Source organism: Chiloscyllium punctatum, chromosome 30, assembly GCF_047496795.1.
Source record: "Chiloscyllium punctatum isolate Juve2018m chromosome 30, sChiPun1.3, whole genome shotgun sequence".
Classification (NCBI taxonomy): Eukaryota; Metazoa; Chordata; class Chondrichthyes; order Orectolobiformes; family Hemiscylliidae; genus Chiloscyllium; species Chiloscyllium punctatum.
Window position 1 is genome coordinate 24,136,517 of NC_092768.1, and position 27,950 is coordinate 24,164,466.

At 58.2% G+C, this 27,950-nt stretch overlaps 1 protein-coding gene across 2 annotated transcripts in view; it reads right to left on the bottom strand.

Moving 5' to 3' along the window:
- cyp21a2 (cytochrome P450, family 21, subfamily A, polypeptide 2) overlaps positions 1–27,950 on the bottom strand; it is a 277,123-nt gene that overhangs the window by 12,710 nt on the left and 236,463 nt on the right. Inside the window, exons 7-10 of one of the 2 annotated variants that reach the window (XM_072550033.1) lie at positions 18,707–18,910; positions 14,779–14,948; positions 13,320–13,423; positions 12,803–13,103 (exon numbers count right to left, since the gene is read on the bottom strand). In XM_072550033.1, coding sequence (XP_072406134.1) covers positions 12,844–13,103; positions 13,320–13,423; positions 14,779–14,948; positions 18,707–18,910 — 738 coding nt within the window. In that variant the 3' untranslated portion in view covers positions 12,803–12,843. Of the gene's footprint in view, positions 1–12,802; positions 13,104–13,319; positions 13,424–14,778; positions 14,949–18,706; positions 18,911–27,950 lie in introns of those variants that run through there. The other variant, XM_072550034.1, reaches the window with a different exon arrangement.

Below are 27,950 nucleotides of genomic sequence, written 5' to 3' on the forward strand. Positions count from 1 at the left end.
GGTTTCCTCCCACAGTCCAAAAATGTGCAAGTCAGGTGAATAGGCGATGCGAAATTGCCCGTAGTGTTAGGGGCAGGGGTAAATGTAGTGGACTGGGTCTGGGTGGGTTGTGCTTCGGTGGGGCGGTGTGGACTTGTTGGGCCGAAGGGCCCGTTTCCACACTGTAAATAATCTAATCTACACTACATTTACCCCTAACTAATGCACCTAACCTACACATCCCTGAACACTACGGCCAATTTAACATGGCCAATTCACCCTAACCTGCACATCCCTGAACACTATGGCCAATTCACCCTAACCTACACATCCCTGAACACTACGGCCAATTCACCCTAACCTGCACATCTCACACTGTATCTACAGTCACACACTGCACCCACACTCAGGGAGGAAGAATGCCACATTTACAGTTGCCTTGAACCTCTTGTTGTCCTCTTGGAGCTCCTGTCCACTCCCCTTGTGTTCTGCACCGCTGACCATCTCAATAGCTATTGGTCAGGACTTGCAGCCTATGGCCTGGAGCTCAGTCTGTCTGAGCAGCAGAGAGAGGATCTGCTCTGAACCTGGGAATGGCTCTGATCCATCAGAGAGATGGGGATCAGAATTAGTATTAGAATCCTTACAGTATGGAAACAGGCCCTTTGGCCTAACATGTCCACACCGACCCTCCGAATATCCCATCCAAACCCATTCCCCATTACTCTACATTTACCCCTGACTAATGCATCAAACCTACACACCCCTGAATACTATGAGCAATTTAGCGTGGCCAATTCACCCGAACTGCACATCTTTGGATTGTGGGAGGAAACCCCCACAGACACAGGGAGAATGTACAAATTCCACACGGACAGTCATCTGAGGCTGGAATCGAACTCGGGTCCCTGGTGCTGTGAGGCAGCAGTGTTAACCACTGAGCCACCGTGCCTCAGAGAGACGGGGATCAGGCTGATCCATCAGAGAGATGGGTCAAAGGTCGCACTGAGTGCGAGAGAGCTGCTCCTTTTTCTGAAGCTAGTTAGCAGTACGCAGTTGGATCACGGTTCGTCTGTAGCTCAGCTACATTGACCTGTCACAATACTATCACCTGTAGTACCTTGGCCAATTGAAAATCTGGCAGGTTTGAAATTCCCAATCGAATATTTCACCTTCAACAGCCTTTTGAGTTAGTGAGTGTTGTATTTCTCTTTGTGAGGAAGGTGGCATTCTCCTTGGATGGCCTGGTGCTAACCTGAAGCTGCCTCGTGTGTATCTGATTGTCACAGGGAAGGCTACATGACGAATCCTGAGACTCTTTGGAGTTACTATTTTGGAGCTCACTGTATCATTTCTGACTCAGGCTGACATTTAATGTTAAAAATCACGCAACACGAGGTTACAGTCCAACAGGTTTATTTGAGAACACCAATTTTCAGAGTGCTGCTCCTTCATCACGTGGTTGTGAAAGTTAAGATCATGCTCATTGTCCAGTCCCTGGGCCAGGGTCCAGACCAGGCTCAGTGTCCAGGCCCCAGGGTCAATGTCCAGCACCGGGATCAGTGTCCAGGCCCCAAGGTCAGTGTCCAGACCAGGGTCAGTGTCCGGGAGGACGTCAGTGTCCGGGACAAGGTCAGTGTCCGGGCCCCGGGGTCAGTGTCCAAGCCCCGGGGTCAGTGTCCAGGCCCCGGGGTCAGTGTCCAGGCCCCGGGGTCAGTGTCCAGACCAAGGTCAGTGTCCGGGCCCCGGGGTCAGTGTCCAGGCCACGAGGTCAGTGTCCGGGCTCCGGGGTCAGTGTCCAGGTCCCAGGGTCAGTGCCCAGGCCCCAGGGTCAGTGTCCAGGCCCCGGGGTCAGTGTCCGGGCCCCGGGGTCAGTGTCCAGGCATAGGTCAGTGCCCAGGCCCCAGGGTCAGTGTCCAGGCTGAGGTCAGTGTCTCTGGCCTGGGGTGGGTGTCCAAGCCCCAGGGTCAGTGTCCAGTCCCCGGGGTCAGAGTCTGGGCCAGGGTCATTGTCCAGGCCCCAGGGTCAGTGCCCAGGCCAGGGTCAGTGTCCAGGCCCCAGGGTCAGTGTCCAGGCCACGAGGTCAGTGTCCGAGCCCCAGGGTCAGTGTCCAGGCCCCGGGATCAGTGTCCAAGCCCCGGGGTCAGTGTCCGGGCCGAAGTCAGTGTCCAGGCCCCAGGGCCAGTGTCCAGGCGTCAGGATAAGTGTCCAGACTAGGTTCAGTGTCTGAACCCCAAGGTCAGTGTCCAGAGCAGGGTCAGTATCCAAACCCCGGGGTGAGTGTCCAGGCCCCAGGGTCAGTGCCCAGGCCGGGGTAAGTGTCCAAACCCCAGGGTCAGTGTCCAGGCCGCATGGTCAGTGTCCAGGCCATGGTCAGTGTCCAGGTCGGGGTCAGTGTCCCGGCCCCAGGGCCAGTGTCCAGCCCCCAGGGTCAGTGTCCAGGCCAGGGTCAGTGTCCAAACCCCAGGGTCAGTGTCCAGGCCACAGAGTCAGTGTCCAAACCCCAGGGTCAGTGTCCAGGCCAGGGTCAGAGTCCAGGTCGGGGTCAGTGTCCAGGCCCCAGGGCCAGTGTCAGGCCCCCAGGGTCAGTGTCCAGGCCCCAGGGTCAGTGTCCAGGCCAGGGTCAGTGTCCAGGCCCCAGGGTCAGTGTCCAGGCTGCAGGGTCAGTGTCCGGGCCCCGGGGTCAGTGTCCGGGCCCTGGGGTCAGTGACCGGGCCCCGGGGTCAGTGTCCGGGCCCCAGGATCAGTGTCCGGTCCCCGGGGTCAGTGTCCAGGCCCCGGGGTCAGTGTCCAAGCCCCGGGGTCATGTCCGGGCCCCGGGGTCGGTGTCCGGGCCGATGTCAGTGGCCAGGCCCCAGGGCCAGTGTCCAGACTAGGGTCAGTGTCCGAACCCCAGGGCCAGTGTCCAGAGCAGGGTCAGTATCCAAACCCCGGGGTCAGTGTCCAGGCCCCAGGGTCAGTGCCCAGGCCGGGTAAGTGTATCAGGCCAGGGTCAGTGTCCAGGCCCCAGGGTCAGTGTCCAGGCCAGGGTCAGTGTCCAAACCCCAGGGTCAGTGTCCAAACCCCAGGGTCAGTGTCCAGGCCGCAGGGTCAGTGTCCAGGCCAGGGTCAGTGTCCAAACCCCAGGGTCAGTGTCCAGGCCACAGGGTCAGTGTCCAGGCCTAGGTCAGTGCCCAGGCCCCAGGATCAGTGTCCAGGCAAGGGTCAGAGTCCAGGTCAGGGTCAGTGTCCAGGCCCCAGGGCCAGTGTCCAGCCCCCAGGGTCAGTGTCCAGGCCAGGGTCAGTGTCCAGGCCCCAGGGTCAGTGTCCAGTCCCTGGGGTCAGAGTCCGGGCCAGGGTCATTGTCCAGGCCCCAGGGTCAGTGTCCAGGCCAGGGTCATTGTCCAGGCCCCAGGGTCAGTGGCTAGACCATGTTCAGTGTCCGAGCCCCGGGGTCAGTGTCCAAGCCTGGGTCAGTGTCCAGGCCCCAAGGCCTGTGTCCAGGCTGAGGGGGTCACTGTCCAGGCTGAGGGGTCACTGTCCAGACCCCAGGGTCAGTGTCCAGACCGGGTTCAGTGTCTGAGCCCCAGGGTCAGTGTCCAGGCTGGGGTCAGTGTCCAGGCCAGGGTGTGTGTCCAAGCCCCAGGGTCAGTGTCCAGGTCCCGGGGTCAGTGTTCAGGCTGAGGGGTCAGTGTCCAGGGTGAAGGATCAGTGTCCAGGCCCTAAGGTCAATGTCCGGGCCCCAAGGTCAATGTCCAGGCCCCAAGGTCAGTGTCCGGGCCCCAGGATTAGTGTCCAGCCCAAGAGGTCAGTGTCCAGGCCAAGGGTCCAGTGTCCTAGCCCTAGGGTAAGTGTCCAGGCCCGGGGTCTGTGTTAAGGCTGAGATCAGTGTCCAGGCTGAGGTCAGTGTCTCCGCCCCAGGGTCGGATTCCAGGTCCCAGGGTCGGCATCCAGGCCCCGGGGTCACTGTCCAGGCCGAGGGGTAACTGTCCAGGCCGAGGGGTCACTGTCCAGGCTGAGGGGTCAGTGCTCAGGCCCCAGGATCAGAGTCCGGGCCAGGGTCAGTGTCCAGGCCGCAGAGTCAGTGTCCAGACCAGGTTTAATGTCCAAGCCCCGGGGTCAGTGTCCATGTCCCAGGGTCAGTGTCCAGACCATGTTCAGTGTCCGAGCCCCGGGGTCAGTGTCCAAGCCTGGGTCAGCATCCAGGCCCCAAGGCCTGTGTCCAGGCCAAGGGGGTCACTGTCCAGGCCGAGGGGTCACTGTCCAGGCCCCAGGGTCAGTGTTCAGACCCGGTTAAGTGTCTGAGCCCCAGGGTCAGTGCCCAGGCCGAGGGGTCACTGTCCGGGCCAAGGGGTCACTGTCCAGGCCGAGGGGTCACTGTCCGGGCCCGGGGTCAGTGTCCGGGCCCCGGGGTCAGTGTCCAGGCCAGGGTCTGTATCCGAGCCCCAGGGTCAGTGTCCAGGTCCCGGGGTCATTGTTCAGGCTGAGGGGTCAGTGTCCAGGGTGAAGGATCAGTGTCTGGGCCCCCAGGTCATTGTCCAGGCTCCAAGGTCAATGTCCGAGCCCCAAGGTCAATGTCTGGGACCCAAGGTCAGTGTCCGGGCCCCAGGTTTAATGTCCAGCCCAAGGGGTCAGTGTCCAGGCCAAGGGTCCAGTGTCCAAGCCCCAGGGTAAGTGTCCAGGCCCCGGGGTCTGTGTTCAGGCTGAGGTCAGTGTCCAGACTGAGGTCAGTGTCTCCACCCCAGGGTCGGATTCCAGGCCCCAGGTTCGGCGTCTGGGGCCCCGGGGTCACTGTCCAGGCCCCGGGGTCACTGTCCGGGCCCCGGGGTCACTGTCCAGGCCAAGGGGTCAGTATCCAGGCCAAGGGGTCAGTGTCCAGGCCAAGGGGTCAGTGTCCAGGCCAAGGGGTCAGTGTCTGAGCCCCAGTGTCAGTGTCCAGGGCCCAGGGTCAGTGTCCACGCTGAGGTCAGAGTCTCTGCCCCGGGGTCGGCGTCCAGACCCCAGGGTCAGTGTCCAGGCCCCGGGGTCAGTGTCTAGGCCCCAGGGTCAGTGTCCAGGGCAGGGTCAGGGTCAGTGTCCAGGCCCCAGGGTCAGTGTCCAGACCCGGTTAGTGTCTGAGCCCCGGGGTCAGAGTCCAGGCTGAGCAGTCACTGTCCAGGCCGAGGGGTCACTGTCCAGGCCAGCGTCAGTGTCCGAGCCCCGGGGTCAGTGTTTCGGGCCGGGGTCTGTGTCCAGGCCGGGGTCTGTGTCCAGGCCCCAGGTCCCAGGGTCAGTTTCCAGGCTGAGGGGTCAGTGTCCAAGCTGAGGGGTCAGTGTCCAGGGTGAAGGATCAGTGTCCGGGCCCCGGGGTCACTGTCCGGGCCCTAAGGTCAATGTCCGGGCCCCAAGTTCAGTGTCCGGGCCCCAAGGTTAGTGTCCAGGACAAGGAGTCAGTGTCCAGGCCAAGGAGTCAGTGTCCAAGCGAAGGGTCCAGTGTCCGAGCCCTAGGGTAAGTGTCCAGGCCGCGAGGTCAGTGTCTAGGCTGAGGTCAGTGTCTCCACCCCAGGGTCGGCATCCAGGCCCCGGGGTCACTGTCCAGGCCCCGGGGTCACTGTCCAGGCCCCGGGGTCACTGTCCGGGCCCCAAGGTCAGTGTCCAGGCCAAGGGATCAGTTTCTGAGCCCCAGTGTCAGTGTCCAGGCCCCAGAGTCAGTGTCCAGGCCCCGGGGTCAGTGTCTAGGCCCCGGGGTCAGTGTCCAGGGCAGGGTCGGGGTCAGTGTCCAGGCCCCAGGGTCAGTGTCCAGTCTGAGGTCAGTGTCTCCGTCCCGGGATGGGTGTCCAGGCCCCAGGGTCAGAGGCCAAGCCCGGGGGTCATAGTCCGGGCCAGGGTCAGTGTCCAGACGCCGGGGTCATTGTTCAGGCTGAGGGGTCAGTGTCTAGGGTGAAGGATCAGTGTCTGGGCCCCCGGGTCATTGTCCAGGCTCCAAGGTCAATGTCCGAGCCCCATTGTCAATGTCCGGGACCCAAGGACAGTGTCCGGGCCCCAGGGTTAATGTCCAGCCCAAGGGGTCAGTGTCCAGGCCAAGGGTCCAGTGTCCGAGCCCCAGGGTAAGTGTCCAGGTCCCGGGGTCTGTGTTCAGGCTGAGGTCAGTGTCCAGACTGAGGTCAGTGTCTCCACCCCAGGGTCGGATTCCAGGCCCCAGGGTCGGCGTCCAGGCCCCGGGGTCACTGTCCAGGCCAAGGGGTCAGTATCCAGGCCAAGGGGTCAGTGTCCAGGCCAAGGGGTCAGTGTCTGAGCCCCAGTGTTAGTGTCCAGGGCCCAGGGTCAGTGTCCACGCTGAGGTCAGAGTCTCTGCCCCGGGGTCGGCGTCCAGACCCCAGGGTCAGTGTCCAGGCCCTGGGGTCAGTGTCTAGGCCCCAGGGTCAGTGTCCAGGGCAGGGTCAGGGTCAGTGTCCAGGCCCCAGGGTCAGTGTCCAGTCTGAGGTCAGTGTCTCCGCCCCGGGGTGGGTGTCCAGGCCCCAGGGTCAGAGGCCAAGCCCCGGGATCAGAGTCCGGGCCAGGGTCAGTGACCAGGCCCCGGGGTCAGTGTTCAGGCTGTGGTCAGTGTTTCCGTCCTGGGGTGGGTGTCTAGGCCCCAGGGTCAGTGACCAGGCCCCGGGGTCTGTGTTCAGGCTGTGGTCAGTGTCCAGGCTGAGGTCAGTGTCTCTGCCCTAGTGTTGGATTCCAGGCCCCAGGGTCGGCGTCCAGGCCCCAGGGTCACTGTCCAGGTCCCGGGGTCACTGTCTGGGCGCCAAGGTCAGTGCCCAGGCCAAGGGGTCAGTGTCCAGACCAAGGGATCAGTGTCCAGGCCAAGGGGTCAGTGTCTCCACCCCAGGGTCGGCGTCCAGGTCCCAGGGTCAGTGGCCAAGCCCCGGGGTCAGAGTCTGGTCCAGGGTCAGTGTCCAGGCCCCAGGGTCAGTGTCCAGGCCCCGAGGTCAGTGTCCAGGCCCCAGGGTCAGTGTCCAGGGCAGGGCCAGGGTCAGTGTCCAGGCCCCAGGGTCAGTGTCCAGGCTGAGGTCAGTGTCTCCGCCCCGGGGTGGGTGTCCAGGCCCCAGGGTCAGTGGCCAAGCCCCGGGGTCAGAGTCCGGGCCAGGGTCAGTGTCCAGGCCCCAGGGTCAGTGTCCAGGCCAGGGTCAGTGTCCGAGCCCCGGGGTCAGTGTCCAAGCCTGGGTCAGTGTCCAGGCCCCAAGGCCTGTGTCCAGGCCGAGGAGTCACTGTCCAGTCCGAGGGGTCACTGACCAGGCCCCAGGGTCAGTGTCCAGACCCGGTTAGTGTCTGAGCCCCGGGGTCAGAGTCCAGGCTGAGCCGTCACTGTCCAGGCCGAGGGGTCACTGTCCAGGCCAGTGTCAGTGTCCGAGCCCCGGGGTCAGTGTCCGGGCCGGGGTCTGTGTCCAGGCCGGGGTCTGTGTCCAGGCCCCAGGTCCCAGGGTCAGTTTCCAGGCTGAGGGGTCAGTGTCCAAGCTGAGGGGTCAGTGTCCAGGGTGAAGGATCAGTGTCCGGGCCCCGGGGTCACTGTCCGGGCCCTAAGGTCAATGTCCAGGCCCCAAGTTCAGTGTCCGGGCCCCAAGGTTAGTGTCCAGGACAAGGAGTCAGTGTCCAGGCCAAGGAGTCAGTGTCCAAGCGAAGGGTCCAGTGTCCGAGCCCTAGGGTAAGTGTCCAGGCCGCGAGGTCAATGTCTAGGCTGAGGTCAGTGTCTCCACCCCAGGGTCGGCATCCAGGCCCCGGGGTCACTATCCAGGCCCCGGGGTCACTGTCCAGGCCCCAGGGTCACTGTCCGGGCCCCAAGGTCAGTGTCCAGGCCAAGGGATCAGTTTCTGAGCCCCAGTGTCAGTGTCCAGGCCCCAGAGTCAGTGTCCAAGCCCCGGGGTCAGTGTCTAGGCCCTGGGGTCAGTGTCTAGGCCCCGGGGTCAGTGTCCAGGGCAGGGTCGGGGTCAGTGTCCAGGCCCCAGGGTCAGTGTCCAGTCTGAGGTCAGTGTCTCCGTCCCGGGATGGGTGTCCAGGCCCCAGCATCAGAGGCCAAGCCCGGGGGTCAGAGTCCGGGCCAGGGTCAGTGTCCAGACCCCGGGGTCAGTGTTCAGGCTGAGGTCAGTGTCCAGGCTGAGGTCAGTGTCTCCGCCCCAGGGTCGGATTCCAGGCCCCAGGGTCGGCGTCCAGGCTCCGGGGTCACTGTCCAGGCTCCGGGGTCACTGTCCAGGTCCTGGGGTCACTGTCAGGGCCCCATGGTCAGTGTCCAGGCCCCAAGGTCAGTGTCCAGACCAGGTTCAGCATCTGAGCCCCAGGGTGAGTGTCCAAGCCCCTGGGTCAGTGTTCAAGCGGGGGTCAGTGTTCAGGCCAGGGTCAGTGTCCAGGTCCCATGGTCACTGTCCAGGCCCCGGGGTCAGTGTTCAGGCCAGGGTCAGTGTCCAGGTCCCGGGGTCAGTGTCCAGGCCCCAGGGTCAGTGTCCAGGGCAGGGTCAGAGTCCAGGTCAGGGTCAGTGTCCAGGTCCCGGGGTCAGTGTCCAGGCCCCAGGGTCAGTGTCCAGGGCAGGGTCAGAGTCCAGGTCAGGGTCAGTGTCCAGTCCCCAGGGTCAGTGTCCAGGCTGAGGTCAGTGTCCCCTCCCCGGGGTGGGTATCCAGGCCACAGGGTCAGTGTCCAGGTCCCGGGGTCAGTGCCCAGGCCCCAAGGTCTGTGTCCAGGCCCCAGGGCCAGTGTCCAGCCCCCAGGGTCAGTGTTCAGGCCCCAGGGTCAGTGTCCAGGCTGAGGTCAGTGTCTCCGCCCGGGGTGGGTGTCCAGGCCCCAGGGTCAGTGCCCAGGCCCCAGGGTCAGAGTCCAGCCCCCAGGGTCAGTGTCCAGCCCCCAGGGTCAGTATCCAGACCAGGTTCAGTGTCCGAGCCCCGGGGTCAGTATCCAATCCTCAGGGTCAGTGTCCAAGCTGGGGTCAGTGTTCAGGCTAGGGTCAGTGTCCAGGCCCCAGAGTCACTGTCCAGGCTGAGGGGTCACTGTCCAGGCCCCAGGGTCAGTGTCCCGACCAGGTTCAGTGTCTGAGCCCTGGGGTCAGTGTCCAGGCCCCGGGGTCAGTGTCCAGGCACCAGGGCCAGTGTCCAGCCCCCAGGGTCAGTGTTCAGGCCCCAGGGTCAGTGTCCAGGCTGAGGTCAGTGTCTCCGCCTGGGGTGGGTGTCCAGGCCCCAGGGTCAGTGCCCAGGCCCCAGGGTCAGAGTCCAGCCCCCAGGGTCAGTGTCCAGCCCCCAAGGTCAGTATCCAGACCAGGTTCAGTGTCCGAGCCCCGGGGTCAGTATCCAATCCTCAGGGTCAGTGTCCAAGCTGGGGTCAGTGTCCAGGCCCCAGGGTCCGTGTCCAGACCAGGTTCAGTGTCTGAGCCCCAGGGTCAGTGTTCAGGCCCCAGGGTCAGTGCCCAGGTCCCGGGGTCACTGTCCAGACCGAGGGGTAACTGTCCAGGCTGAGGGGTAACTGTCCAGGCCGAGGGGTCACTGTCCAGGCCGAGGGGTCAGTGCTCAGGCCCCGGGATCAGAGTCCGGGCGAGGGTCAGTGTCCAGGCCCCAGGGTCAGTGTCCAGACCAGGTTCAGTGTCCAAGCCCCGGGGTCAGTGTCCAGGTCCCAGGGTCAGTGTCCAGACCAGGTTCAGTGTCCAAGCCCTGGGGTCAGTGTCCAGGTCCCAGGGTCAGTGTCCAGGCCAGGGTCAGTGTCCAGGCCCCAGGGTCAGTGTTCAGGCCCCAGGGCCTGTGTCCAGCCTCCAGGGTCAGTGTCCAGGCCCCAGGGTCAGTGTCCAGCTGAGGTCAGTGTCTCTGCCCCGGGGTCGGTGTCCAGGCCCCAGGGTCAGTGTCCAGCTGAGGTCAGTGTCTCTGCCCCGGGGTCGGTGTCCAGGCCCCAGGGTCAGTGTCCGGGCCCCTGGGCCCCAAGGTCAGTGTTCAGGCCAAGGGGTCAGTGTCCAGGCCAAGGGGTCAGTGTCCAGGCTGAGGTCAGTGTCTCTGCCCTGGGGTCGGTGTCCAGGCCCTGGGGTCGGTGTCCAGGCCCCAGGGTCGGTGTCCAGGCCCCAGGGCCTGTGTCCAGCCTCCAGGGTCAGTGTCCAGGCCCCAGGGTCAGTGTCCAGGTCCCAGGGTCAGTGTCCAGGCCAGGGTCAGTGTCCAGGCCCCAGGGTCAGTGTTCAGGCCCCAGGGCCTGTGTCCAGCCTCCAGGGTCAGTGTCCAGGCCCCAGGGTCAGTGTCCAGCTGAGGTCAGTGTCTCTGCCCCGGGGTCGGTGTCCAGGCCCCAGGGTCAGTGTCCAGCTGAGGTCAGTGTCTCTGCCCCGGGGTCGGTGTCCAGGCCCCAGGGTCAGTGTCCGGGCCCCTGGGCCCCAAGGTCAGTGTTCAGGCCAAGGGGTCAGTGTCCAGGCCAAGGGGTCAGTGTCCAGGCTGAGGTCAGTGTCTCTGCCCTGGGGTCGGTGTCCAGGCCCTGGGGTCGGTGTCCAGGCCCCAGGGTCAGTGTCCAGCTGAGGTCAGTGTCTCTGCCCCGGGGTCGGTGTCCAGGCCCCAGGGTCAGTGTCCGGGCCCCTGGGCCCCAAGGTCAGTGTTCAGGCCAAGGGGTCAGTGTCCAGGCCAAGGGGTCAGTGTCCAGGCTGAGGTCAGTGTCTCTGCCCTGGGGTCGGTGTCCAGGCCCTGGGGTCGGTGTCCAGGCCCCAGGGTCGGTGTCCAGGCCCCAGGGTCGGTGTCTCTGCCTCGGGGTCAGTGTCTCCGCCCCGGGGTCAGTGTCCAGGCCGAGGGGTCAGTGGCTAATATGTTCCTCCTTCCCGAATCAATTAGAATGTGCCTCAGGCATCAATCAAAGAACACAAGGCAAAACCACAAAATGGTCAGAGAGACAGAGAGAGAACTCTGCAAAACACATGTTCCCCAACTTCCTCCCCCAGCCCCATCTGACCCCCTCACCTTCCCCCAGCCCCACCCAGACACCCTCACCTTCCCCAGGCCTCACCCTGACACCCCTCACCCTCCACCAGCCCCACCCTGACTCCCGCACCCTCTACCAGCACCACCCTGACCCTCTCACTTTCCCCCAGCCCCACCCAGACACTCTCACCCTCCCCCAGCCCCACCCTGACTTCCTCACCTTCTCCCAACCCCACCCTGACCCCCTCACCTTCCACCAATTCCATCCTGACCCCCTCCCCTTCCCCCAGTCCCACCCTGACACCCTCACCCTCCACCAGTCCCACCTTGACCGCCTCACCCTCCACCAGCCCCACCCTGACCCCCTCACCTTCCCACAGCCCCACCCTGACCTCCTCATCCTCCCTCAGTCCCACCCTGACACCCTCACCCTCCCCCAGCCCCATCCTGACCCCCTCACCATCCATCAGCCCCACCCTGACCCCCGCACCCTCCCACAGCCCCACCCTGACCCCCTCACCTTCCCCCAGTCCCACCCTGACCCCCTCACCTTCTCCCAGCCCCACCCTGACCCCCGCACCCTCCCACAGCCCCACCCTGACCCCCTCACCTTCCCCCAGTCCCACCCTCACACCCTCACCTTCCCCCAGCCCCACCCTGACTCCCTCACCCTCCACCAGTCCCACCTTGACCGCCTCACCCTCCACCAGCCCCACCCTGACCCCCGCACCCTCCCACAGCCCCACCCTGACCTCCTCATCCTCCCTCAGTCCCACCCTGACCCCCTCACCCTCCACCAGCCCCACCCTGACTCCCGCACCCTCCACCAGCACCACCCTGACCCCCTCACCTTCCCACAGCCCCACCCTGACCTCCTCATCCTCCCTCAGTCCCACCCTGACCCCCTCACCCTCCACCAGCCCCACCCTGACTCCCGCACCCTCCACCAGCACCACCCTGACCCTCTCACTTTCCCCCAACCCCACCCTGACCCCCTCCCCTTCCCCCAGCCCCACCCTGACTCCCTCACCCTCCACCAGTCCCACCTTGACCGCCTCACCCTCCACCAGCCCCACCCTGACCCCCTCACCTTCCCACAGCCCCACCCTGACCTCCTCATCCTCCCTCAGTCCCACCCTGACACCCTCACCCTCCCCCAGCCCCATCCTGACCCCCTCACCTTCCACCAGCCCAACCCTGACCCCCGCACCCTCCCACAGCCCCATCCTGACCCCTTCACCTTCCCCCAGCCCTACTCTGACTCCCTCACTTTTCCCAAGCCCTACCCTGACCCCCTCACCTTCTCCCAACCTCACCCTGACCCCCTCGCCTTCCACCAGCCCCATCCTGGCCCCCTCACCTTCCCCAGCCCCACCCAGACCCCCTCACCCTTCCCAGGCCCAACTCTGACCCCCTCATCTTCCCACAGCCCAACTCTGACCCCCTCACCCTCCCCCAGTCCCACCCTGACCCCCTCACCTTCCACCAGCCCCACCCTGACCCCCTCACCTTCCACCAGCCCCATCCTGACCCCCTCACCCTCCATCAGCCCCACCCTGACCCCCGCACCCTCCCACAGTCCCACTCTGACCCCCTCACCTTCCCCCAGCCCTACTCTGACTCCCTCACTTTCCCCTAGCCCTACTCTGATGCCCTCACCTTCCCCCAGCCCCACTCTGACCCCTGACCCAGCCCCTCTTTGTCCCCAAGCCCCTCCCCAACCCATTTGTGTTTCCCCCCACCCTTCCCCCAGCCCCTCTCAGTCTCCCCCTCTCCCTCCCCCAGCCCCTCTCTGGCCCCCAGCCTCTCTCTCTGTCCCCCCACCCTTCCCCCAGCCCCTCTCAGTCTCCCCCTCTCCCTCCTCCAGCCTCTCTCTGTCCCCCAGCCTCTCTCTGTCCCCCCACCCTGCCCCCAGCCTCTCTCTGTCCCCTCACCCTGCCCCCCCAACCCCCTAAGTCCCTCTTGGTCTCTCCCTCTCCCTGCCCCAGGTGGGAGCCCTGGCTGTTAGGTGTGATGGGGAGCTGGTCTGCGGACGATGGACACGAGGTAGGGTTTGACTTGAAGTACAGTCCCCAGCTGGCCGTGTAGATCGATGGGAACTCCCTCCACACCGGGCAGGAACTGGAACTCCCTCAGCAGGTAGCCCAGGAAGATGAAGAGCTCCACCCGTGCGAATGGTTCCCCCAGGCAGGTCCGGGCGCCCAGACTGAAGGACAACACACTCTGCATGGCCCTCTCAGGGTCAGCAGCCTCCAGGAATCGCTCTGGACAACACACAGAGTACAGACTCAGTGTTCATGCAAACCTGTGCTGGTCTCTACTGGGTCAGTCCCAATCCATTCATCACTGATCTGAAATCCACTGGGTCAGTCCCAATCCATTCATTACTCATCTGAAATCTACTGGGTCAGTCTCAATCCATTCATTACTGATCTGAAATCCACTGGTCCAGTCCCAATCCATACACTGACGCTCCTTACCTGGTCTGAAACGTGTGGGGTCTGTCCATTTGCTTTCGTCATGATGCGCTCCGAAGAGATTGGGGATGACGTTGGTTCCTTTTGGAATGAAGTAACCTGCCACACTTCAGGAAAAAACACAAATGACACGGGTTTTCACAATGATGGCCCGTTATGGGAACACGCCCATTGTGTTGACAAAATCCTAGCAGTTCGAACTCTGACTGGTTCCCGTTGGCTTCATGGAATGGGGCAGAAATTTTCCAGAATATTCTTCTCCTTTTACTTTAGCCCTGAGATTTTTGATGTGAGATCACACGACTGGGTGGATCTTGTAGTAGGGTATTGGAGATGAGGGAGTTTATTTGTTTGAGATGCGATTAGATCAGCATTTATTGTCGGTGAGAAGGTGATAGGGACCTACCCTCTTGAACTGTTACAAATATGTGCAGTGGTTGACCCACACGGTCCTTCGGGCAGGAATCCTAGGATTTTGTTCCAGCAACAGTGAAAGAAGATTCCCAGTCAGGATGATGAGTGGCTTGGAGGGGAACTTGCAGGGGATGGTGTTCCCATATATCTGCTGCCCTTCTCCTTCTGGATGAAAATTGTTGTGGGTTTAGAAGGTGCAGTCTAACACTCTTCGGTAACTTTGCACCTGATAGATAGTGCACACTGCTGTTCTGAGCATCGGTGGTGGAGGGAGTGAACGTTTATGGATGTGGTGCCAATCAAGGGAACAGCTTTGTCCTGGATTCCATCGATCATCTGTGGAATTCGCTACGCCAAAGTGTAGTGGATGTTGGGACGGTGAGTAAATTTAAGGAGAAGTTAGATTTTTAAATGGTAATGGAGGGACATGGAGAAAAGGAAAGAAAATGGGAGTGAGGAACATATCATCAAATGGTAGAACACAACTCAATGGGCTGAATGGCCTATATCTTGTGAACTTAGGGATCGTGTCAAGCTTCTTGAATATTTTTGGAGCTCCTCACTTCCAGGCAAGTGGGGAGTATTCCAACAGACTCCTGACTTGTGCCTTGTGGACAGACTTAAGGGAGCGAGGAACTCTCTAGTTATGTTGTTGTGACTATCACGATGCGGTTCAGGGCTGATTGACAAATGGGGTTGTCCTGTCCGTACGATCTGAGCTCTGATATCTCAATAACACCAGGGTTTGATACTGACTCCATATCCACTCCAAGACCATGACCAGGCTCCTGGCATATTATCCATCTCTAGCCCTGCCACAGCTGATCTGGAGCTGGAAACTTTGTTCGCTCCATTCTTGCCCCACCCTGTGTAATCAGCATCTTTTCTCATCAATGTTTTGTTGAAGGAAAGTTGAGCTGAACTGCACTTTCTCTCGAGCAGAATCTCAAGACCGGATCAGCCCCCTCAGTCCTATGGGGAATAGGTGTCCAGACTATCCCCGAGATTACACGCGGAGTGGGGAGGGTGGGGTGTCTGGTTGTGTTACCTCGTGTCACAGGTCGTTCTGTGCATCACAGAGATAGGCACTACTGGTCTTAGCCTCAGGAGCTCAGCGATGGTGGCTGACAGGACCGGCAGCTTCCTCCTGTCAGCGTAGGCTGGATAACAATCTTCTCCAACCATTTCACAAATTTCCTTATAAATCCTGTCCTGGATCTGGAAGAGACAAGGAGGAACATGAAATGGTTTGTGTCAACATAGTAACCGCAAGTGACACATGCAGACCTGGTTACAGGGGTGGGATTGTGTTGGCATGGTAACCGTGAGTGACACACGCAGTTCTGGTTAGGGGTGTGGGGTTGTGTTGACATGGTAACCGTGAGTGACACATGCAGTTCTGGTTATGGGTGTGGGGTTGTGTTGACATGGTAACCGTGAGTGACACATGCAGTTCTGGTTATGGGTGTGGGGTTGTGTTGACATGGTAACTGTGAGTGACAAGCAAACTTGGTTATGGGGATAGAATGGTTTCAATATGGTAACCGTGAGTGACACACGCAGACCTGGTTACAGGGGTAGGATGTAACCGTGAGTGATACACAGACCTGGTTATGGGGGTGGGATGGTGTTGACGCGGTAACCATGAGTGACACAGACACGGTTACGGGAGTGGGATGTAACTGTGGATGACACACGCAGACCTGGTTACAGGGGTAAGATGTAACCGTGAGTGATACACAGACCTGGTTACGGGGGTGGGATGGTGTTGACGTGGTAACCGTGAGTGACACACAGACCTGGTTACAGGGGTGGGATGGTGTTGACGTGGTAACCGTGAGTGATACACGCAGACCTGGTTACAGGGGTGGGATGGTGTTGACGTGGTAACCGTGAGTTACACGCAGACCTGGTTACGGGGGTGGGATGGTGTTGACGTGGTAACCGTGAGTGACACACAGACCTGGTTACAGGAGTGGGATGGTGTTGACGTGGTAACCGTGAGTGACACACAGACCTGGTTACAGGAGTGGGATGGTGTTGACATGGTAACCGTGGGTGTTACACGCAGACCTGGTTACGGGGGTGGGATGGTGTTGACGTGGTAACCGTGAGTGACACACAGACCTGGTTACAGGAGTGGGATGGTGTTGACGTGGTAACCGTGAGTGACACACAGACCTGGTTACAGGAGTGGGATGGTGTTGACATGGTAACCGTGAGTTACACGCAGACCTGGTTACAGGAGTGGGATGGTGTTGACGTGGTAACCGTGAGTGACACACAGACCTGGTTACAGGAGTGGGATGGTGTTGACATGGTAACCGTGAGTTACACACAGACCTGGTTACGGGGGTGGGATGGTGTTGACATGGTAACCGTGAGTTACACACAGACCTGGTTACAGGAGTGGGATGGTGTTGACGTGGTGACCGTGAGTGATACACAGACCTGGTTACGGGGGTGGGATGGTGTTGACGTGGTAACCGTGGGTGACACACAGACCTGGTTACGGGGGTGGGATGGTGTTGACGTGGTAACCGTGGGTGACACACAGACCTGGTTACGGGGGTGGGATGGTGTTGACGTGGTAACCGTGAGTGACACACAGACCTGGTTACAGGGGTGGGATGGTGTTGACGTGGTAACCGTGAGTGACACACAGACCTGGTTACAGGAGTGGGATGGTGTTGACATGGTAACCGTGAGTGACACACAGACCTGGTTACAGGGGTGGGATGGTGTTGACGTGGTAACCGTGAGTGATACACGCAGACCTGGTTACAGGGGTGGGATGGTGTTGACGTGGTAACCGTGAGTTACACGCAGACCTGGTTACGGGGGTGGGATGGTGTTGACGTGGTAACCGTGAGTGACACACAGACCTGGTTACAGGAGTGGGATGGTGTTGACGTGGTAACCGTGAGTGACACACAGACCTGGTTACAGGAGTGGGATGGTGTTGACATGGTAACCGTGGGTGTTACACGCAGACCTGGTTACGGGGGTGGGATGGTGTTGACGTGGTAACCGTGAGTGACACACAGACCTGGTTACAGGAGTGGGATGGTGTTGACGTGGTAACCGTGAGTGACACACAGACCTGGTTACAGGAGTGGGATGGTGTTGACATGGTAACCGTGAGTTACACGCAGACCTGGTTACAGGAGTGGGATGGTGTTGACGTGGTAACCGTGAGTGACACACAGACCTGGTTACAGGAGTGGGATGGTGTTGACATGGTAACCGTGAGTTACACACAGACCTGGTTACGGGGGTGGGATGGTGTTGACATGGTAACCGTGAGTTACACACAGACCTGGTTACAGGAGTGGGATGGTGTTGACGTGGTGACCGTGAGTGATACACAGACCTGGTTACGGGGGTGGGATGGTGTTGACGTGGTAACCGTGGGTGACACACAGACCTGGTTATGGGGGTGGGATGGTGTTGACGTGGTAACCGTGGGTGACACACAGACCTGGTTACGGGGGTGGGATGGTGTTGACGTGGTAACCGTGAGTGACACACAGACCTGGTTACAGGGGTGGGATGGTGTTGACGTGGTAACCGTGAGTGATACACGCAGACCTGGTTACAGGGGTGGGATGGTGTTGACGTGGTAACCGTGAGTGATACACGCAGACCTGGTTACGGGGGTGGGATGGTGTTGACGTGGTAACCGTGAGTGATACACAGACCTGGTTACGGGGGTGGGATGGTGTTGACGTGGTAACCGTGAGTGACACACAGACCTGGTTACGGGGGTGGAATGGTGTTGACGTGGTAACCGTGGGTGATACACGCAGACCTGCTCATTCCAGATCATAATAAAATAAACCTTCCCTGAACGGTTTCCAATGCATGAATATCCTTTGGGAATACGGTGACCGGTACTGGACACAGGAATGAATATGGTCTCACCAACGCCCTCTATTACTGAAGCATACCATCCCTACTCCTGCATTCAATTTCCTGCAATGAACCATAATATTCCGTGAGCTTCCCTGATTACTTGCTGTGCCTGCAAACTAACCTTCTGCAATTCATCTACTGGGGAACCCAGATCTCTCTGCATCTGAGAGCTCTGCAACCTCTCACCAATTAGATGATGTGTTTCATTTTATTCTTTCTGCTAAAATGGAACATTTTGCACTTTCCCACATTGTACTCTGTTTACTCGATGTTTATTCCCTCACTTAACCCAGCTATACTGCTTGGCAGTCTCCTTACATTCTTCTCCCAACCCTCTTTCCTACCTATTACTTCAAATCAATGCCTATATCGCTAGTATCATGTTACAGATCCCTCAGGAAGGTCCATGTTGGACATGGTGTGGACTGGACCAATGGCCAGTGAAAGCTGTGGCTGCAGCATGGTTTCTATCAGGCACCTCTCTTACTGACTGTCACTGGTGTGTGCTGATTGGACACACACACACCATTCCACCTTCCTTGGCCATCATGTCCGAGACAAAGACTTAGACAGAGAGTTACTGACTCAAAGCAATGACAGGACTCTCTGCACCACAAAGACTGTCAGTAACAGAAACAGAACAGCCTTATCCATTTAAATCAGTAACTTTACACACCTCAACCAAATCTGCTGACTCGCTTTGGTTCCATACAAAACAACAACTCGCCTATTCAATACCTCACCTGAGCTAAAACACTCAGCATCCTTGTAAACCTCCTCTCCAGTGCAGTCATAACTGTCAGCATTCTATTTTAACTTGTCTTAGCCACCACACTGTGGTAATAAGTGTCCTTGTGGATGAACTATGGATGTTGTGAATTGCCACAGAGGCAGGGGGAAGCGGAGCTTGCCAGGAACTGATGAAAGATTTCTGAGCCACGGAGAACGTTGTCCCTCAAGTGATCCAGGGTGAGAAGGATTGGAGGTACTTCAGAAGAGAGCAGTGCTCGGTTTGAATGGTGGTTCCCGTGGTTAGGCAGGGACAGGGAGATGACACTCACATCCGGCCTGTGGAGGAGGAAGGCAATGGCCCAGCCCAGTGTAGAAGATGTTGTTTCTGTCCCACCCACAAACAGGTCGACGATGACCATGTGAATGTGTTCCTCTGTGAGCTCCCCCAACTCTGCAGCACCTTCCTCCTGCTCCCAGAAATGCTTCATCAGCGCATCGGTGATATCGCGGACCTTGCCGGGCAGAAATGTCTCCTGCAACACAAAGCTTTCAATGTTATATCAGCACAGTCTGTCTACACCCCGATCTCAGCTCATCTGCTCCAGACACTTGTCAGGGTCTGAACTATCAGAGGAAGAGTGTGTGGCAGGTCAGTGTCACAGTGTAGCAGACTGGGAGGAGTGTGCGGCAGGTCAGTATCACTGTGTAACTGACTGGGAGGAGTGTGCACCAGGTCAGTGTCACTGTGTAACTGACTGGGAGGAGTGTGCACCAGGTCAGTGTCACTGTGTAACAGACTGGGAGGAGTGTGCACCAGGTCAGTGTCACAGTGTAGCAGACTGGGAGGAGTGTGCACCAGGTCAGTATCACTGTGTAACAGACTGGGAGGAGTGTGCACCAGGTCAGTGTCACTGTGTAACAGACTGGGAGGAGTATGCACCAGGTCAGTGTCACTGTGTAACAGACTGGGAGGAGTGTGTGGCAGGTCAGTATCACTGTGTAACACACTGGCAGGAGTGTGCGGCAGGTCAGTGTCACTGTGTAAGAGACTGGGAGAAGTGTGCACCAGGTCAGTATCACTGAGTAACAGACTGGGAGAAGTGTGCACCAGGTCAGTGTCACTGTGTAACAGACTGGGAGGAGTGTGCACCAGGTCAGTACCACTGTGTAACAGAATGGGAGGAGTGTGCACCAGGTCAGTGTCACTGAGTAACAGACTGGGAGAAGTGTGCGGCAGGTCAGTGTCACTGTGTAACAGACTGGGAGGAGTGTGCAGCAGGTCAGTATCACTGAGTAACAGACTGGGAGAAGTGTGCGGCAGGTCAGTGCCACTGTGTAACAGACTGGGAGGAGTGTGTGGCAGGTCAGTATCAGTGTGTAACAGACCGGGAGGAGTGTGCACCAGGTCAGTGTCACAGTGTAATACACTGGGAGGAGTGTGCACCATGTCAGTGTCAATGTGTAACAGACTGGAAGGAGTGAGCAGCAGGTCAGTGTCACAGTGTAACAGACTGGGAGGAGTGTGGGGCAGGTCAGTGTCACTGTGTAACAGACTGGGGGGAGTGTGCACCAGGTCAGTGTCACTGTGTAACAGACTGGGGGGAGTGTGCACCAGGTCAGTATCACTGTGTAACAGACTGGGAGGAGTGTGCACCAGGTCAGTGTCACTGTGTAACAGACTGGGAGGAGTGTGCACCAGGTCAGTGTCACTGTGTAACAGACTGGGAGGAGTGTGCACCAGGTCAGTCTCACTGTGTAACAGACTGGGAGGAGTGTGCACCAGGTCAGTGTCATTGTGTAACAGACTGGGAGGAGTGTGCAGCAGGTCAGTGTCACTGTGTAACAGACTGGGAGGAGTGTGCACCAGGTCAGTCTCACTGTGTAATAGACTGGAAGAAGTGTGGGGCAGGTCAGTATCACTGTGTAACAGACTGGGAGGAGTGTGCACCAGGTCAGTCTCACTGTGTAACAGACTGCGAGGAGTGTGCAGCAGATCAGTGTCACTGTGTAACAGACTGGGAGGAGTGTGCGGCAGGTCAGTGTCACTGTGCAACAGACTGTAAGGAGTGTGCAGAAGGTCAGTATCACTGTGTAACACACTGGGAGGAGTGTGTGGCAGGTCAGTGTCACTGTGCAACAGACTGTAAGGAGTGTGCAGCAGGTCAGTATCACTGTGTAACAGACTGGGAGGAGTGTGGGGCAGGTCAGTGTCACTGTGCAACAGACTGTAAGGAGTGTGCAGCAGGTCAGTATCACTGTGTAACAGACTGGGAGGAGTGTGCACCAGGTCAGTGTCACTGTGTAACAGACTGGGAGGAGTGTGCGGCAGGTCAGTGTCACTGTGCAACAGACTGTAAGGAGTGTGCAGCAGATCAGTATCACTGTGTAACAGACTGGGAGGAGTGTGCGGCAGGTCAGTGTCACTGTGTAACAGACTGGGAGGAGTGTGCACCAGGTCAGTGTCACTGTGTAACAGACTGGGAGGAGTGTGCACCAGGTCAGTATCACTGTGTAACAGACTGGGAGGAGTGTGCACCAGGTCAGTGTCACTGTGTAACAGACTGGGAGGAGTGTGCACCAGGTCAGTGTCACTGTGTAACAGACTGGGAAGAGTGTGCACCAGGTCAGTATCACTGTGCAACAGACTCGAAGGAGTGTGCAGAAGGTCAGTATCACTGCGTAACAGACTGGGAGGATTGTGCACCAGGTCAGTGTCACTGTGTAACAGACTGGGAGGAGTGTGCACCAGGTCAGTGTCACTGTGTAACAGCCTGGGAGGAGTGTGCAGCAGGTCAGTGTCACTATGTAACAGACTGGGAGGAGTGTGCACCAGGCCAGTGTCACTGTGTAACAGACTGGGAGGAGTGTGCAGCAGGTCAGTATCACTGTGTAACAGACTGGGAGGAGTGTGCGGCAGGTCAGTGTCACTGTGTAACAGACTGGGAGGAGTGTGCACCAGGTCAGTGTCACTGTGTAACAGAATGGGAGGAGTGTGCAGCAGGTCAGTGTCACAGTGTAACAGACTGGGAGGAGTGTGGGGCAGGTCAGTGTCACTGTGTAACAGACTGGGAGGAGTGTGCACCAGGTCAGTGTCACTGTGTAACAGACTGGGAGGAGTGTGCGGCAGGTCAGTATCACTGTGCGACAGACTCGAAGGAGTGTGCAGCAGGTCAGTATCACTGTGTAACAGACCGGGAGGAGTGTGTGGCAGGTCAGTGTCAGTGTGGAACAGACCGGGAGGAGTGTGCACCAGGTCAGTGTCACTGTGTAACAGACTGGGAGGAGTATGCACCAGGTCAGTGTCACTGTGTAACAGCCTGGGAGGAGTGTGCAGCAGGTCAGTGTCACTGTGTAACAGACTGGGAGGAGTGTGCACCAGGTCAGTGTCACTGTGTAACAGACTGGGAGGAGTGTGCACCAGGTCAGTGTCACTGTGTAACAGACAGGGAGGAGTGTGCGGCAGGTCAGTATCACTGTGTAACTGACTGGGAGGAGTGTGCACCAGGTCAGTGTCACTGTGTAACTGACTGGGAGGAGTGTGCACCAGGTCAGTGTCACTGTGTAACAGACTGGGAGGAGTGTGCACCAGGTCAGTGTCACTGTGTAACAGACTGGGAGGGGTGTGTGGGAGGTCAGTGTCACTGTGTAACAGACTGGGAGGAGTGTGCACCAGGTCAGTGTCACTGTGTAACAGACTGGGAGGAGTGTGCACCAGATCAGTGTCACTGTGTAACAGACTGGGAGGAGTGTGCACCAGGTCAGTGTCACTGTGTAACAGACTGGGAGGAGTGTGCACCAGGTCAGTGTCACTGTGTAACTGACTGGGAGGAGTGTGCACCAGGTCAGTGTCACTGTGTAACAAACTGGGAGGAGTGTGCACCAGGTCAGTATCACTGTGTAACAGACTGGGAGGAGTGTGCAGCAGGTCAGTGTCACTGTGTAACAGACTGGGAGGAGGGTGTACCAGGACAGTATCACTGAGTAACAGACTGGGAGAAGTGTGCGGCAGGTCAGTGCCACTGTGTAACAGACTGGGAGGAGTGTGTGGCAGGTCAGTATCACTGTGTAACAGACTGCGAGGAGTGTGCACCAAGTCAGTGTCACTGTGTAACAGACTGGGAGGAGTGTGCACCAAGTCAGTGTCACTGTGTAACAGACTGGGAGGAGTGTGCAGCAGGTCAGTATCACTGAGTAACAGACTGGGAGGAGTGTGCGGCAGGTCAGTGCCACTGTGTAACAGACTGGGAGGAGTGTGTGGCAGGTCAGTGTCACAGTGTAATACACTGGGAGGAGTGTGCACCATGTCAGTGTCACTGTGTAACAGACTGGAAGGAGTGTGCACCAGGTCAGTGTCACAGTGTAACAGACTGGGAGGAGTGTGCGGCAGGTCAGTGTCACTGTGTAACAGACTGGGAGGAGTGTGCACCAGGTCAGTGTCACTGTGTAATAGACTGGGAGGAGTGTGCAGCAGGTCAGTATCACTGTGCAACAGACTGGGAGGAGTGTGCACCAGGTCAGTGTCACTGTGTAATAGACTGGGAGGAGTGTGGGGCAGGTCAGTGTCACTGTGTAACAGACTGGGAGGACTGTGCAGCAGGTCAGTGTCACTGTGTAACAGACTGGGAGGAGTGTGCACCAGGTCAGTCTCACTGTGTAATAGACTGGGAGGAGTGTGGGGCAGGTCAGTATCACTGTGTAACAGACTGGGAGGAGTGTGTGGCAGGTCAGTATCACTGTGTAACACACTGGCAGGAGTGTGTGGCAGGTCAGTATCACTGTGTAACAGACTGGGAGGAGTGTGCACCAGGTCAGTGTCACTGTGCAACAGACTGTAAGGAGTGTGCAGCAGGTCAGTATCACTGTGTAACAGACTGGGAGGAGTGTGCAGCAGGTCAGTGTCACAGTGTAACAGACTGGGAGGAGTGTGGGGCAGGTCAGTGTCACTGTGCAACAGACTGTAAGGAGTGTGCAGCAGGTCAGTATCACTGTGTAACAGACTGGGAGGTGTGTGCAGCAGGTCAGTGTCACTGTGTAACAGACTGGGAGGAGTGTGCAGCAGGTCAGTGTCACAGTGTAACAGACTGGGAGGAGTGTGCGGCAGGTCAGTGTCATTGTGTAACAGACTGGGAGGAGTGTGCACCAGGTCAGTGTCACTGTGTAACAGACTGGGAGGAGTGTGCAGCAGGTCAGTATCACTGTGTAACAGACTGGGAGGAGTGTGCGGCAGGTCAGTGTCACTGTGTAACAGACTGGGAGAGTGTGCACCAGGTCGGTGTCACTGTGTAACAGACTGGGAGGAGTGTGCGGCAGGTCAGTATCACTGTGTAACAGACTCGAAGGAGTGTGCAGCAGGTCAGTATCACTGTGTAACAGACTGGGAGGAGTGTGTGGCAGGTCAGTGTCAGTGTGGAACAGACCGGGAGGAGTGTGCACCAGGTCAGTGTCACTGTGTAACAGACTGGGAGGAGTGTGCACCAGGTCAGTATCACTGTGTAACAGACTGTGAGGAGTGTGTACCAGGTCAGTGTCACTGTGTAACAGCCTGGGAGGAGTGTGCAGCAGGTCAGTGTCACTGTGTAACAGACTGGGCGGAGTGTGCACCAGGTCAGTGTCACTGTGTAACAGACTGGGAGGAGTGTGCAGCAGGTCAGTATCACTGTGTAACAGACTGGGAGGAGTGTGCGGCAGGTCAGTGTCACTGTGTAACAGACTGGGAGGAGTGTGCGGCAGGTCAGTGTCACTGTGTAACAGACTGGGAGGAGTGTGCACCAGGTCAGTGTCACTGTGTAACAGACTGGGAGGGGTGTGCGGCAGGTCAGTGTCACTGTGTAACAGACTGGGAGGAGTGTGCACCAGGTTAGTGTCAGTGTGTAACAGACTGGGAGGAGTGTGCAGCAGGTCAGTGTCACTGTGTAACTGACTGGGAGGAGTGTGCACCAGGTCAGTATCACTGTGTAACAGACTGGGAGGAGTGTGCACCAGGTCAGTGTCACTGTGTAACTGACTGGGAGGAGTGTGCACCAGGTCAGTATCACTGTGTAACAGACTGGGAGGAGTGTGCGGCAGGTCAGTGTCACTGTGTAACAGACTGGGAGGAGTGTGCACCAGGTCAGTGTCACTGTGTAACAGACTGGGAGGAGTGTGCAGCAGGTCAGTGTCACTGTGTAACTGACTGGGAGGAGTGTGCACCAGGTCAGTATCACTGTGTAAAAGACTGGGAGGAGTGTGCAGCAGATCAGTATCACTGAGTAACAGACTGGAAAGAGTGTGCGGCAGGTCAGTGCCACGGTGTAACAGACTGGGTGAAGTGTGCGGCCGGTCAGTGCCACTGTGTAACAGACTGGGAGGAGTGTGTGGCAGGTCAGTGTCACTGTGTAACAGACTGGGAGGAGTGTGCGGCAGGTCAGTGTCACAGTGTAATACACTGAGAGGAGTGTGCACCAGGTCAGTGTCACTGTGTAACAGACTGGGAGGAGTGTGCAGCAGGTCAGTGTCACTGTGTAACAGACTGGGAGGAGTGTGTGGCATGTCAGTGTCACTGTGTAACAGACTGGGAGGAGTGTGCACCAGGTCAGTGTCACTGTGCAACAGACTGGGAGGAGTGTGCGGCAGGTCAGTGTCACTGTGTACCAGACTGGAGGAGTGTGCACCAGGTCAGTGTCACTGTGTAAAAGACTGGGAGGAGTGTGGGGCAGGTCAGCGTCACTGTGTAACAGACTGGGAGGAGTGTGGGGCAGGTCAGTGTCACTGTGCAACAGACTGGGAGGAGTGTGCACCAGGTCAGTGTCACTGTGTAACAGACCGGGAGGAGTGTGCACCAGGTCAGTGTCACTGTGTAACAGACTGGGAGGAGTGTGCACAAGGTCAGTGGCACTGTGTAACAGACTGGGAGGAGTGTGCACCAGGTCAGTGTCAGAGTGTAACCGACTGGGAGGAGTGTGCAGCAGGTCAGTATCACTGTGTAACAGACTGGGAGGAGTGAGCACCAGGTCAGTGTCAGAGTGTAACCGACTGGGAGGAGTGTGCACCAGGTCAGTGTCACTGTGTAACAGACTGGGAGGAGTGAGCACCAGGTCAGTGTCAGAGTGTAACCGACTGGGAGGAGTGTGCAGCAGGTCAGTATCACTGTGTAACAGACTGGGAGGAGTGTGCACCAGGTCAGTGTCACTGTGTAACAGACTGGGAAGGGTGTGCAGCAGGTTAGTATCACTGTGTAACAGACAGGGAGGAGTATGCACCAGGTCAGTGTCACTGTGTAACAGACTGGGAGGAGTGTGTACCAGGTCAGTGTCACAGTGTAACAGACTGGGAAGGGTGTGCAGCAGGTTAGTATCACTGTGTAACAGACTGGGAGGAGTATGCACCAGGTCAGTGTCACTGTGTAACAGACTGGGAGGAGTGTGTACCAGGTTAGTGTCACTGTGTAACAGACTGGGAGGAGTGTGCACCAGGTCAGTGTCACTGTGTAACAGACTGGGAGGAGTGTGCACCAGGTCAGTGTCACTGTGTAACAGACTGGGAGGAGTGTGCACCAGGTCAGTATCACTGTGTAAAAGACTGGGAGGAGTGTGCAGCAGATCAGTATCACTGAGTAACAGACTGGAAAGAGTGTGCGGCAGGTCAGTGCCACTGTGTAACAGACTGGGTGAAGTGTGCGGCCGGTCAGTGCCACTGTGTAACAGACTGGGAGGAGTGTGTGGCAGGTCAGTGTCACTGTGTAACAGACTGGGAGGAGTGTGCGGCAGGTCAGTGTCACAGTGTAATACACTGAGAGGAGTGTGCACCAGGTCAGTGTCACTGTGTAACAGACTGGGAGGAGTGTGCAGCAGGTCAGTGTCACTGTGTAACAGACAGGAAGGAGTGTGCGGCAGGTCAGTGTCACTGTGTAACAGACTGGGAGGAGTGTGTGGCATGTCAGTGTCACTGTGTAACAGACTGGGAGGAGTGTGCACCAGGTCAGAGTCACTGTGCAACAGACTGGGAGGAGTGTGCGGCAGGTCAGTGTCACTGTGTACCAGACTGGAGGAGTGTGCACCAGGTCAGTGTCACTGTGTAACAGACTGGGAGGAGTGTGGGGCAGGTCAGCGTCACTGTGTAACAGACTGGGAGGAGTGTGGGGCAGGTCAGTGTCACTGTGCAACAGACTGGGAGGAGTGTGCACCAGGTCAGTGTCACTGTGTAACAGACCGGGAGGAGTGTGCACCAGGTCAGTGTCACTGTGTAACAGACTGGGAGGAGTGTGCACAAGGTCAGTGGCACTGTGTAACAGACTGGGAGGAGTGTGCACCAGGTCAGTGTCAGAGTGTAACCGACTGGGAGGAGTGTGCAGCAGGTCAGTATCACTGTGTAACAGACTGGGAGGAGTGAGCACCAGGTCAGTGTCAGAGTGTAACCGACTGGGAGGAGTGTGCACCAGGTCAGTGTCACTGTGTAACAGACTGGGAGGAGTGAGCACCAGGTCAGTGTCAGAGTGTAACCGACTGGGAGGAGTGTGCAGCAGGTCAGTATCACTGTGTAACAGACTGGGAGGAGTGTGCACCAGGTCAGTGTCACTGTGTAACAGACTGGGAAGGGTGTGCAGCAGGTTAGTATCACTGTGTAACAGACAGGGAGGAGTATGCACCAGGTCAGTGTCACTGTGTAACAGACTGGGAGGAGTGTGTACCAGGTCAGTGTCACAGTGTAACAGACTGGGAAGGGTGTGCAGCAGGTTAGTATCACTGTGTAACAGACTCGGAGGAGTGTGCACCAGGTCAGTGTCACTGTGTAACTGACTGGGAGGAGTGTGCACCAGGTCAGTATCACTGTGTAACAGACTGGGAGGAGTGTGCGGCAGGTCAGTGTCACTGTGTAACAGACTGGGAGGAGTGTGCACCAGGTCAGTGTCACTGTGTAACAGACTGGGAGGGGTGTGCGGCAGGTCAGTGTCACTGTGTAACAGACTGGGAGGAGTGTGCACCAGGTTAGTGTCAGTGTGTAACAGACTGGGAGGAGTGTGCACCAGGTCAGTGTCACTGTGTAACAGTCTGGAAGGAGTGTGCACCAGGTCAGTATCACTGTGTAACAGACTGTGAGGAGTGTGTACCAGGTCAGTGTCACTGTGTAACAGCCTGGGAGGAGTGTGCAGCAGGTCAGTGTCACTGTGTAACAGACTGGGCGGAGTGTGCACCAGGTCAGTGTCACTGTGTAACAGACTGGGAGGAGTGTGCAGCAGGTCAGTATCACTGTGTAACAGACTGGGAGGAGTGTGCGGCAGGTCAGTGTCACTGTGTAACAGACTGGGAGGAGTGTGCGGCAGGTCAGTGTCACTGTGTAACAGACTGGGAGGAGTGTGCACCAGGTCAGTGTCACTGTGTAACAGACTGGGAGGGGTGTGCGGCAGGTCAGTGTCACTGTGTAACAGACTGGGAGGAGTGTGCACCAGGTTAGTGTCAGTGTGTAACAGACTGGGAGGAGTGTGCAGCAGGTCAGTGTCACTGTGTAACTGACTGGGAGGAGTGTGCACCAGGTCAGTATCACTGTGTAACAGACTGGGAGGAGTGTGCACCAGGTCAGTGTCACTGTGTAACTGAC